The sequence below is a fragment of the Marmota flaviventris genome, chromosome 11 (genome assembly GCF_047511675.1).
Source record: "Marmota flaviventris isolate mMarFla1 chromosome 11, mMarFla1.hap1, whole genome shotgun sequence".
Classification (NCBI taxonomy): Eukaryota; Metazoa; Chordata; class Mammalia; order Rodentia; family Sciuridae; genus Marmota; species Marmota flaviventris.
In genome coordinates this window covers 43,735,433-43,748,859 of record NC_092508.1, presented here as the reverse complement: position 1 = coordinate 43,748,859, position 13,427 = coordinate 43,735,433, and the positions used below count along the sequence as shown (strand labels likewise).

General features: G+C 32.3%; 1 protein-coding gene across 4 annotated transcripts in view; it reads left to right on the top strand.

The window, feature by feature from the left end:
• Positions 1-12,840, top strand: part of Nab1 (NGFI-A binding protein 1) — a 52,702-nt gene extending 39,862 nt beyond the window's left edge. For 2 of the 4 annotated variants that reach the window (XM_027925018.3, XM_071618975.1), the window contains 4 exons: positions 3,477-3,566; positions 5,398-5,560; positions 6,928-7,044; positions 9,450-12,840. In XM_027925018.3, coding sequence (XP_027780819.1) covers positions 3,477-3,566; positions 5,398-5,560; positions 6,928-7,044; positions 9,450-9,538 — 459 coding nt within the window. In that variant the 3' untranslated portion in view covers positions 9,539-12,840. The remainder of the gene's footprint in view (positions 1-3,476; positions 3,567-5,397; positions 5,561-6,927; positions 7,045-9,449) is intronic. The other 2 variants (XM_027925019.2, XM_071618977.1) reach the window with 2 other exon arrangements.
• Positions 12,841-13,427: the final 587 nt, after the last annotated feature.

Below are 13,427 nucleotides of genomic sequence, written 5' to 3'. Positions count from 1 at the left end.
AACAAATATATGAAAAAATGTTCAACATCGCTAGCAATTAGAGAAATGCAAATCAAAACTACTCTATGATATCATCTCACTCCAGTCAGAGTGTCAGCTATCTATTAAGAATACAAACAACAATAAGTGTTGGCGAGGATGTGGGGAAAAAGACACACTCATACATTGCTGGTGGGACTGCAAATTGGTACAGCCAATATGGAAAGCAGTATAGAGATTCCTTGGAAAACTGGGAATGGAACCTCCATTTGACCCAGCTATCCCACTCTTTGGTCTATACCCAAAGGACTTAAAAACAGCATACTACAGGGACATAGCCACATCAATGTTATAGGAGCACAATTCACAATAGCTAAATTGTGGAACCAACCTAGATTCCCTTCAGTTGATGAATGGATAATGAAAATTATGTGTGTATAAATGTGTGTGTGTGTGTCACACACACACAATGGAATACTATTCAGCATTAAAAGAGAGTAAAATCATGGCATTTGCAGGTAAATGGAGCTGGAGAATATAATGCTAAGTCAAGTTAGCCAGTATATAGCCTTCTCTGATATAAGGATGCTGATTCATAATGGGGTTGTGGAGGAGGAGCATGGGTGGATTAGACAAACTCTAAGTAGAGCAAAGAGTGGGGAAAGAAAGGGAAGGAGCATGGGTGTAGGAAAGACGGTGGAATGAGATGGATATTATTACCCTAAGAACATGTATAAAGACAGGAATGGTGTGACTCTACTTTGTGTACAACCAGAGATAAGAAAATTTGTGCTCTATATGTGTAATATGAATTGTAATGCATTCTGCTGCCATACATAGCAACTTAGAATTAAAAAAAAACTGTAATTGTTATTGTTTCATGAAGGTAATTGTTATTGTTTCATTGTAGGATTTTATAGACTGAGCATAGACTTGAAAGTCAGTTATCCACAGCAATAAAATGAGGATAACCTCGGGTTGTTTGTGGGGAGGAATAATGTACATAAAGTATAGAACATAGGAACTGGTACTTTGTATGCGCCTATAAAGTGATAGCTGCTCTTATTGTTGTTTTTCTTCCAAGTCTTCTACCACCTTATCTCATTGAACTTTCAAACTTAAATGAAGGTTTGCTAAGACTAAGTTGGGTTTTTAGGAATAAATTCCTAGAAGAAAAATAGAATAGATAAGAAAAAGTGTACTTTTCCTTTAGTCTAGATTATGTACACTTAAATAAAGTTTTTTCTAGCTCACCTAATGATTATGTTCTATACATTCCAAATATCAGTGTAGGGACTTAGAAAGCTGGCTGTTCTCAATACTTTAAAGATAATGATTGTATATAAAATCACCATGAAACTTATATAAGGCTATTTCAAGATGGTAAATGTATTTGCTTTTGACTTCATTATATTATTTCATGTTTCCGAATTTAAAAGTAGCATATTAGTTGTTATTTAGGGGATAAATTTTGGTAGATGAAATATTTGAAAATATGGGCTCCACAATGGAGAAATAATTTTTTGAAAAGAACATGATGGAAGAAGTTTTTTGAATCACTATCTTACATCTCAAGTAATGGAAACTATTTTTTTGTTGTTGTTATTGCATTTAATGATTCATCCTCAGTTACATAATCAAACAGCAGAAGAAATGTGTGTTTTGGAGTTAATGACTGTTTCTGTGAGGAATCCAGTCCTTCAGTAGCTTTCCTTAAAGTTACTATACACCATCATGATGTTTTGTAGTTTTGAAGTTCACATGGAGCAGTAAACAGGCAACTAAAAGAAACTTGAAAGTAATAGGTGGATTAGCCCAAATACTTGTCAAGTATAAAACAAATAATTTGTTGAAGCATTGTCCAGTAATAGAGTTTCTACAAATAGGCCCTATTTATCTCATTTAATCCTCACAACAACTCTGATAGGTTCTATTGTCCTCATTTTTTCATAGGAGAAAACTGACATTCAGGATTGTTACATTTGCCCATGCAAAGTCACATAGCTCCTAAGCGGTGGAACTGGAAAACAAGTACAGGTCTTTCCAGTTCTAAAGGCCCATTGCCTGCTATGATAAAACAGAAATCACAAGCCAGCATGGAAGAATTCTTAGGAAATTTAGATTGGAATTATTGGATAGGACTTACAAATTTTTTTCTTAGTTTGAATCTTCACCACATTAAATATTAACAAAATTAATTTCAGATAGATTGGAGAGTTATATTTAAGGAAACAAATAAGCCAAAAACCAGGCCTGGAGTTGTGGCTCAGTGGTAGGGCATTTGCCTGGTATGTGTAAGGCACTGGGTTTGATTTTTCAGCACTGTATATAAATAAATAAAATAAAGGTCCCTCAACAACTAAAATAAGAAGGAGAAGGAGAAGGAGGAACAAAGACCCAAAAATTGCCTTATAAAAACTAAGAGTAGATTTGAGTACAAAGTAGAATGCCTTCCTTTCAGAATTCTATAGCAATAGAAGAAATCACAAAATAAAACAGAAGTTCATACAACTATAGTATGTAAATTACAAAAAATTTTTGAGTATCAAAATAAAAATAAATTTGCAATTTTTTAAAAAAACCTAACAGTACCAAGACAAAATGTCACATATTGCTTATATTATAACCCAGTTAAGGCCTTTCGGCATAGTTTGTAAGAAGATATAAAAAATGGCATCTGTTTGTAGTAATTCTACTTCTCAAAACTTTTTATAGTGGCTAATCTCAACTAGAAAATGCTGTGTCCATGAAAATATTTTTGCAGTGTTTTTTTTTTTTTTGGCGGGGTGGGGGTGCAGTTCTGGAGATTGAACCCAGGGGCGTTTGACCCACTGAGCCATATCCCCGGCCCTCTTTTATATTTTATTAGTGGCAGGATGTTGCCGAGTTGCTTGGGACCTCACTAAGTTGCTACATCTGGTTTGAACTCAAGATCCTACCTCAGCCTCCTGAGCTGCTGGGATTACACCATGCCTGGCTTTGCAGTGTTTTTAATACCAGAAATTAAGAAAAGAATCTAAAATGTCCAATGTGAGGATAGTGTAATTGAACAACTAGTTGAAGTTTTATGGAACCATTATAATGATAATAAAATTTGCTTTCTTTTTTAAAAAAATATTTATTTTTTAGTTATACATGGACACAATATCTTTATTTTATTTTTATGTGGTGCTGAGGATCGAACCCGGTGCCTCATGCATGGTAGGTGAGCGCTCTATCTCTGAGCCATAACCCCAGCCCTAAGGTTTGCTTTCTGATGGAAAAAAATAGTGATGATTATATTCTTCTTCATTTTTATTTGTGTTTTTACTGATATTACAGTTGTAGAATATAAGGTACCATAAAAAATTAAAAATGAAATACTATTCATTAAAACCTTAACTGTGATTATTCAAGTATTGAGTTTAAGGTGGTTTCATTTGCTTTATTATCTGAATTTTTGATATTATTTTGTTTTTTACAAACTTAAATATAAAGGATATATTCTTTACCCACAGGATGGGTTTCCAGATTTCCAGGATTCTATGCAAACACTCTTTCAGCAGGCTAGAGCCAAGAGTGAAGAACTCGCAGCCCTTAGTTCACAGGTAAATAAACTACCAGTTATCATATCATCATAATATCTGTAGGTTAAAAAATAAATGGCTGCTTCACCTACTTTCAGTTTTAGGTTTCTGAGGACTAAATTTATTTCTGGTTGTTTTTAAAATGTCATTTGATCCATAGCTGTAGCCACAGGATAGCAATAACAACTTGATTTGCTTCATTAACAGAATCTGATGTGGGACTACTTATTTATTCTTTGTGGTTTATAGGAAGTTAGACAAGAGTCTCTACTCAAGAAAATTCAAAAGAATAAATTTAGTATCAGAAAATCAGTCATGTTGATCATGGCTCCATATAATATAACTCTGAAATAAAATAGCATTAGTTCTCAATAAAATATTGGTAGTCAGTATTATAATTATTGTTATAACTCATTTAAATTCAAGAAGAAGAAATGTTACTATGTACCATCATGTGCTTTTGCTATCATTTATGTATGTTCACTGAAATGAACATTAAAAATATTACTTCTGCAGACATCTTTTAGAAAGTACTATAAGTGATAACTTTTTGAGCTTTTCCCTAGTGACTTGTTTTTATTCAAATTTAGTACTGCCAAATTTTATATTTTCATGGTAAGAGGATGAAAAATACATTTCCCTCTCAGAAATGTTTGCTGAATGCTATCAATTGATAAGTTTAAATGAGATGAAGTTATGATTACTTTTGGTCTGATTTATTTGCATTTTGAAAAGTCTGAGTTTTTATCCTATTTATTTGATGAATTAACACATTCCACCTATTGTTTTTTAATATTTTGAATCATGACTTATAACCATTTTATATAGCAGCTTGCTTGCTTTCTTATGTAACTAACATGGTAATGAGCATATCTGTACATATTTTAAAATATCTTTTTAGTTGTTGATAGACCTTTATTTACTTATATTTCATCTACCAAAATTTATCCCCTAAATAATAACTAATTTGCTTTTTTTTAAAATTCAGAAATATGAAATAATATGTTTCATGAAATAATATATTTATATGCAGTGTACCAGGCAAGTGTGCTATGGCTGAGCCACAGCCCCCCATAAAAGTACATTTTGACCATTATCTCCTTGGAAAATATCATAGATATGACATACTGCTTTGAATATCACATACAAATAATTTAAACAGAGCATAGAGAAGGAACTTATAAAACACAGGCAGAGATAAATTTATGTCAGCTCACTAATTTCACATTTCAAAACATGTCTCTTTATGATTGGTTGGGAAATGCTGCAGTTTCATTCTCTGATGAAGGTGAAGATCCTCACTAGCATTGATTTTTTTTTTTTGCATAATTTGCATTATTTGATTTTTAGAGGGAAGTATGTTTGTCTTGTTCTTCTAGACAGCCGTTTTACACCTTTTATCCCTCAAACATACTGTCACCATATCAGAATACTGATAGTCAGTATTATAGTGCCAAATCCTAAAATAAAAATGCCAACATTTCACCCTGTGTGTTAGAAGCAGTTGATAGCAAATATTGCTGTTGCTCTTGGGTTCCTTGTTTAAAAAGTACTTTAATGAACTTGCTACACTTTAGAAAATAAAGCTAGGGTTATGTTGCTTTTGAACTGGGATGGAATTCTCTTTATATGGCTGAGAAGAACCCTTTTTTCTTTTGTATGAAATCCAGTATTTTATGTTTTCACTTGATACATTTATTCATATTTATGGAACCGAGCATACCACATAAAGAGTGAACTAATTTTAATGAATACTAAATATATTTACTGCAGTCTGAAATTGGCATCTTTAAACCATTAAAAAATCTAGAATGTTTGAATTACTGATTTTATTTTTTGCTCTACTTACTAGCAGCCTGAAAAGGTGATGGCAAAGCAGATGGAACTCCTCTGTGCCCAAGCTGGCTATGAAAGACTGCAGCATGCTGAGAGAAGACTGTCTACAGGGCTTTACAGGCAGAGCTCAGAAGAGCACAGCCCTAATGGCTTGCCTTCTGATAACTCAGATGGACAAGGTACATCTTCAGAATGGCCTTTGCCTTTAGAGCCCTACTATGCATACTTCAAAGAGAAGCTGAAAAAAATTGCTGATTTTTATATCTTGATGTTGTATAGAGATTATTTTATAGATTTTCTATGAGTTTTAATTTTTAAGTTGTCCCCTTTTTAAAAAAAAGAATTTCTCCTGGAGATTTTAATTTGTAATTTTTTTAAATTTTATCATTCTTATACCATAGTTGGCACATCTGATTGGTGTTTATTTTCTAAAGCGTAAGTAAGGAAGGGAGATGCAAATAGTGTACAGATCATTTTCCCCAAGAAACAAATTCCCTTAAAGATGTTTATGTGTGCCTCTATTTGTTGTTTTTTCTTTTCTTGTGTTGCTGGGGCTCAAACCCATGGCTTTGTGCATACTAAGCAAGCACTATACCAGTGAGCTATACCATCAGCCCTTACCTTGTTTGAAAAGCTCAAAACTTTTATATTTTTTAGATTTCAAAACTAGATTAGTCTGAAATTTTATAACCTTTATTTCTTAAGAGAATATGGTAATTGCTACTGAAGTACTATGACAAAGTCTAACTCTTAAATTTAGAAAACTGATTCATGAATATTTTTACCATTCTGACTGAATAGTATTTAATTTTTTTCAAGTCCTCACATGAAGATAATTCCAGATCATTATTATTCACTCATTCGACGAATTTTTATTTTTGAAGCATTTCTTACATGCCCAGCATGCTTCTAGGCACTGAGGATACAACAGTGATCAAGATAAGTCCCTATTCACTTACACTCTAGTGGAGGGAGATGTACAGTATATAAGGATGTAAGCATGTCTTCCAGTTTAAATAGTAATAAGTATTTGAAGTAAAACAATAATGTTTTAGTGTCATCATTTTTACATATTATTTTTATACCTTTCCGGAGAGTGATCACTGTTGTCAAAAAATAAGACTTCTTTTCAAGTAAGAGTACCTTCTTACTTGTTAACCAATCGAATGAAATATTACCTCTGTCATCAGTTCCAAATACTGGAGGAGAAAAAAGTTCTTCCTTCTTAAAATATATCAGAAACTTTTAATATGTGGTCTTATTTAACTTCTCCAATCATTCTTAAGAGTTAACAAGTAAAAGCAATTATGAAAGATGTCTTCATAGAATTATATATACCTTGGGGCTAGCTTGAAATAACTTGCCATTTTCCTCCTCAATTATTATTTAAAAACTTTTTCCACAATCATTGACATTCTTCAGTGCCTATTGACTTTCCTCTCTTCCTATGGAGTGTTCAAGTCAATTTTTTTGTGAAAGCTTGTTTTTAAGAAAAACTATGATATTTTTAAAATATTATCTATATATGTATTTTTATTTTTATTAGGAGAGAGACCTTTGAATCTCCGAATGCCTAATTTGCAGAACAGACAGCCCCATCATTTTGTGGTGGATGGGGAGCTGAGTAGACTTTACTCAAATGAGGCAAAGTCCCACTCCTCAGGTGAGTATGTCTTATACAATCAAAGAGTAAAACTTGAACAAAGCATCTTTAAATTTTGTTTTTCTACTCCACAACTGTCCCTCTCCCCTCCCCAACAAAAATATTAGTGGTCAGTTTTTCCTCCCCTTTGAAATTGTGGATTCTATAGTTTTATTTTTGAGACTATAGCATTTCAAAGAATGATAGGGGAAACTTGTAAAGATTGAGATTATTTTTGATTAGCTGTTACATGAATGGTCTCCTTTTTTTGAGACAGGATCTTGCTAAGTTAGGGCCTTAGGGCCTTACTGAATTGCTGAGGCTGGCTTTCAACTTTCTATCCTTCTGCCTCAGCCTGCTGAACCACTGGGATTACAAGTGTACACCACTGTGCCCAGCTGAATGGTATCTTTTATACAAAAATTTGAATAATAAATAGCTGATATGAGTTTGGCTGGTTCTTTTTTTGTCAGTAACATAATATGAAATTGTTGGATGGTATGTATATTTGTCCTCATACTAAGAAAGCTAATGTATCAGAATGTAAATTTTTTATGCAGATATATTTTGTGGATAATATATTTCAGAAGTAAACTGACCTCCATAAGAGTATAAGCAGCTTCCAGTTAGGTGTTTACATACTTTTACTTAAGTAAAGGGAGTTAGACACAGTTGAATTATAAGAGATCACCATTTGAAAGAATCTAGTTATCATTAATTTTTAAAGTTAGAGTATCTTTGAGAGTCACTTAATCAAAGCCACTGATTATAGATGAGGAAGCTGAGGCCAGACAAAATAATTGATTCTAAATTTATGTTCTGAGCCAGTGGGAAAAGTAGTGTTACAAACGTTAGAATTAAATATGACTTTATACCTGATAGCTTAAGTTATATATTTTCTAGGAAAAAAGTTTTCAAGAGAGTCTTTGTCTCTTGTTTTTAGTTTATGCTCCTAGTAGTACATGCTAAAAAGGTCAAAGTCCTAAATAATATTCTGCGCTGTGACTATTTCATACTTGATTTTAGATGCTTTTAAGACTGTCAGAGAAGTTAAGAAATTGTTCTAAACTGGTAGTACATGTGAGTCTCATGTTTTTCACAACATGAAAAAGTGATCTGCTCTTTAACTTTCTTAAAAACAAAACAAAGCTAAAACACTTTCTACTAATTTTTATTCCTTTGAAGACACTATGAAAGAAATACTCCAGTTAAATTTATTGTGTCTTACCATGATTATGTACTTTTTGTATTTCTATTACATAGAGATATAGTTGAGCTTGGATTTTATGTGGAATAGAACAAAGGAGTGCCTTAAAAAGCCTTTTTCCTTCTTTTTTAATTGAGTATAAATAATATGGGTTACATATAGTGCAAACCTGGCTCCAGATGTTAGCATTATACTTGACTGAATAACGCTTGACTTACCCTGTCCCTCAGTTGCTTCATCTGTAAAATGGAAATCATTTTTACCTCATAAGGTAGTTGTGAGAATTAAATAAGATGGTATATATGAATTGTATAGCTGACAAGAATTCAGTAAATGGTGGCTAGTATTTTTATTTCTCTCATGCACAATTTAAATTTCCTTTCTGTATAGAGAAGGTGGATTCATAAATTGAGGTACCTAATTTCAGATAAGTCTATTAGCTGAAAGGTATGTGTACATGCTTGCATGTTAACATACATTTATTTGTATATGTGTATGTATCTGCCCGTATATTAGACATTGTGATTTCTTATGAAAATAGAGTCATTATTCTTTTATCTCTGTTTTCCCTACCTTAATATATCATGGCAAGAGGAAATTTTAAAACTAGTTTTATATTTAAACAGTGAAGATATTTTTCTGTCATTTCTTCGATAGTAAATATTCTAACCAAAATAAGTGATCAGTTTTATTTTATTTGTTGGACCAAGAATTTTTAAAAATTTAACGTTCTATATATGCTCAGTGTTGTATGAACAGTTCATGATTTAACTCTCATGCCATTTTACACTGTAAATACCATCCTCATTTTATAGATCAAGACACTAAAGCTTAGAAAGGTGTATAACTTGCTTTTAGAACTGTATAAAACTAGTAATTGGCATAGTCATAATTTAAATCCATAATCCAAGCTTTTTTTAATATTTATTTTTTTTAGTTGTAGTTGGACACAATACCTTTATTTATTTTTATGTGGTGCTGAGGATCGAACCCAGAGCGCGCACATGCTAGGCGAGTGCTCTGCCGCTTAGCCACAATCCCAGCCCCCATAATCCAAGCTTTTAACCACACCTCTATGAACAAAATGTTACATGGAATTGCAGAATCATGAATACTATTTGCCATGAAGTTTGTGGTCTTGTTTTATAACTGTTTGACTTTGTAGTCCCATCAGTTTGAAATATCAACACACTATCTATGTGTTTTCATTTTTATGCAGAGAGCCTTGGGATTTTAAAAGACTACCCTCACTCAGCTTTTACTTTGGAAAAGAAAGTCATCAAAACAGAACCTGAAGATTCAAGATAGCTGTGATTCTCCTACTGTTCTCTGGAAATGGCATCAGATTTAAGGATTAATGCTCCATCATAGAAATAAGCCTTAATAACCAATGTTGCCTCATTCAGCTCAAACAGATTTCATAGCCAAAGCATAAGAACTCCTGCAGCAGTCTGTGGAAACTGGGAAGAAACAACAACAGCCACAAAAGAGAAAAATCAAGAGAGAGTTGCAATTTATATCAGAAACATTTGATCCATTCACATTCCTGTGTAAGTCATTTTATGTGGAAAGGCTTACAAGTTAATATTGTAAGCATTCATTATTTCAGAATGTATAATGTATTTGTGTAATTTATAAAGTAAAATCTAGATGTTGAGACCCATTTGGTCTAATAGATGTGGATACAGTTTATTTTACTTGAAATTTTATTGTCTACTTTAAGTGTATTTAGCGTAAATATTATTATCAGAGTTTAGAATCTTTGCAGTCATAAAAAAGAAAGCTTAAGTAATATAGTTATTGGCAAGGTTGCAATGACTGTAGAAAAATGAAAAGCAAATTCTCAATTTAAGCCAAGGAAAATATTGTGTATTTAATATTTGATGAAACTGATTTTGTTTACCAGGAAATATATAGCAATTGTTCAGTAATCTTTTTGCTGTTTTAATGAGTGCACATTTACACAATTAATTGAAGTTAAAAAGATGAGCACTTGTTCTACTAGGAGCACAAACTAAAAGTTAAAAAGATGAGCACTCTGAAAAATCTCTCTTACCTAGTTGACCCAGATGGATTACATAATTGCTATTTACATAACAAATGAATTTACATAACAAATGAATAGGAAGCTATTCCTTGGACAGAACTTGAAACAAGTGGACTAATGTGTAAAATCCTTGATTTAAACATTGGTATTTCAGAATGTGTTAAATTGAGTAAGATGTAGTACATTAATCCTAAATGTGATAAAGATGTTGACTTAACAAAGGCTATAATGATTGTTAGATTTTATATTCAGAAATTCTTCTCCAAGTATAGGAGTCAGACTAGGTGGCTCTCCCTGGGGAATGCCTTCCCACCCATCCATCACAAGTGTGGAGTCACTGATCCATATTTGCAGGCATATTTCTATGGAAGTTCAGTTGACAGGTTTATTATTTATTTTACAATTTCATTTTTGTACACCTTTCAGATTTTTGAATGCTTTTTTTTTGTAAAATTCATTTTAACTTGAAAGTATACTTATAATTTCCCCTATTTAATTAGTAGACCGTATGTTCATACACACTATTAAATATTAATAGTGCATTGGCATACTTATAAGAATTTCATATTTGAATCCATAGTGGGTATTAAAAAAAAAAAAAGAAAGAAAATCCAACTCTGCCAACATCCATTTTTTTCTGCTGATTGAAGAGAAGATATTTGACAGTTTACCTACTTCCTACAGATTCATCTAAACCCAGATATTGCTGAGAAGAGTATATGGACATGGAGTATATGTCTGTTTTTAGTTCTGCTTTAAATCATAACTGTGTAACAAATATTGTCATGATCTGTTATACTAAAATTTGTCAGCCAAATGTTAGATGAAATGTCTGCACTGTAGTCTCTGATCACTGTCACATATATAATTGCTTTTTTCATTTTGATTTGTAGAAGAGCTTTATGGTAGAAAACACCAGTAAACAACTTTTATACTATTAAAAGGCTTTTTCCCCTTTCTAAATGTTTTAAATGTACCCTAGTATTTTGCCCACTGAAGAAGCTTTTTATGGACCTTGCAACTTTGTTGCTAGCTTGAGGTTGATTATTGTGGTTCTATTGTTCACTGTGTGTAGAACTAGTATGAGTACAATTTAAATAGAATGTTCAGTTTTTAATATTAGCCATAGCACTGGTTAGTATCTCAGTAGTTTCATGAAACGTTTCCTGTATTCTAATCTATTTTGAGAAATTTTGTGGTTTTTTTTTTAATTGTGTCTTACAGTTCAAGTTTATAGATTTTAATAAGCAACAGTTTTTAAAGATGCAATAATCTTCCAACTAGTATTTATCCATCTTTCATGAACTCACAAACTGCATCTTTAAATCCATAAGTAAGATTCCTTAATCATACTTTTCTGCTCTTTCAAGCTTGTGATGAGGAAGCACAAAAATTTCAGTAGAAAACAGTTTTTATTTTGTAAACACTAATGTATTAAACTTGCTATACATTAAAGCAAATAATATATATTTTTATTTGAATTGTATATATGAATTGGATGTTATAACTAGTTGATTTTTTTTTTCATTGTGTTAGAGGTATTTTCACTGAACAAGGTCAATTGGTTACCTCAGTATTACAGCCAATATAGTCCAAGGGACCATTTTTCCCCTGAGTCTGTGTTATATTTTATTGTGTGAAGTCTGCATTTTTGTGACTCTTAAAGCTGTTGGTGAGGTAGGATGAGTACACTTGTTTCCTGTGGCAATAAAGATTTTGTTTGCCTCACATTTATGTCCATAGCACTTTGTGCATAGCTCTTGCCACAGTGGGTACTGTTAGCCTGCTGTACCTCCCTTATCTGATTATTTGGGCTGGGCTTGGGTGTCACAGGACAGGAGCTTAAGTCTTTAAGTTGTAACTAAATGAGATTCCAGTTTCCTTCATTTCTAAAAGATTATTTGGGAAATGGTTGTAGGTTGATTCTGGTCTATCAGAGAGAGATGTTAGTTTATATTGTTCTCACTCATAAGAAGCTTATAAAGACATTTTTAATAGTCTTCACCATTTTGAACCAACTAAACTAATAAATAGGAGAAACATTAGGATTTGACATTTATAATATATGTTTGTAAATGTTAATCTGATTTGGCCTCAGTGTTACAGGCTAAGTATGTGAAATTGTACTAACCTGTAGTAAAGAAGTTTTAATTGACAAGTTTTGAAGATGAATCTTGAGCGAAGAGCTTCAAGGTGACAAGCAGTATGCCAGGTATTAGGATAGGGATGAAGACCACAAAATAAATGTAAGATTCAATCCTTGCCCTTTGTGAACTCATAACCTAGTTGGATGGAAACTAACACCACTCATAAAAACTACAAATTTTAATGTTACAAAATTGGGAATAAGGAGCTGACATCTAAGTGCATTTTGTGTTATGTAGTCATTATGGTAGTACACATTTTATAGGAGAAAGTATTTCATGAATGAGATGTAGAAGAGACCAGTCAGGACTAAAACGGTTAATGTTAAGAGGTGAGATTTGATACAAAGTCACAGTGGTAATATGTTTCATTTGGAGGCTCTCTTTGTTGTTGTTAAAAAATAAAAAATAAAACGAAACATGCTCTTTTCCTCCTGTCCTTAATAAAATTACTTGGGTAAAAGCCTTACCATTTGGTGAATATGAGGTCCCTAGCTCCTATGTCCTTTTATAATTATAATTGACAGTATTAAAGATTAAAACCTAAATAGCTGGATGGTAACTTTAGTTAACATGCTCCACTCGGCTATTCAAGTGGTTAAGTATTATTAACAACACCCATTTTCTTATGACTTGACTTAGTACTGCATTGAGTCTTCAAAAGAAAATCTGCCTAGGTATTAACATAATAAAACCAGGAGGTCTGTCTCTTAGGAAATGAAATCAAATACTAAATAGCTGAAGTTAGAATTGAGTAAACATTTTGTGTTTGTATCAACTTAAAGGATATGACCAAATATGATAGCTGATATTTAACTAAAAACCACCTTATGCTCTTAATCTCAAAAAACCTTGATGCTTAACTATTCATGACTGAGATGATTCTTATTTCCCATAGAAGTTATGTTAGAGGTAGGATTTTTCTTCCTTTCCAAGTTTGCAATGGTTAAATATTTAAAATTTCTTTAGCTTTGCTTTCTACCAACTTATGGAAATAGAAGAAGAA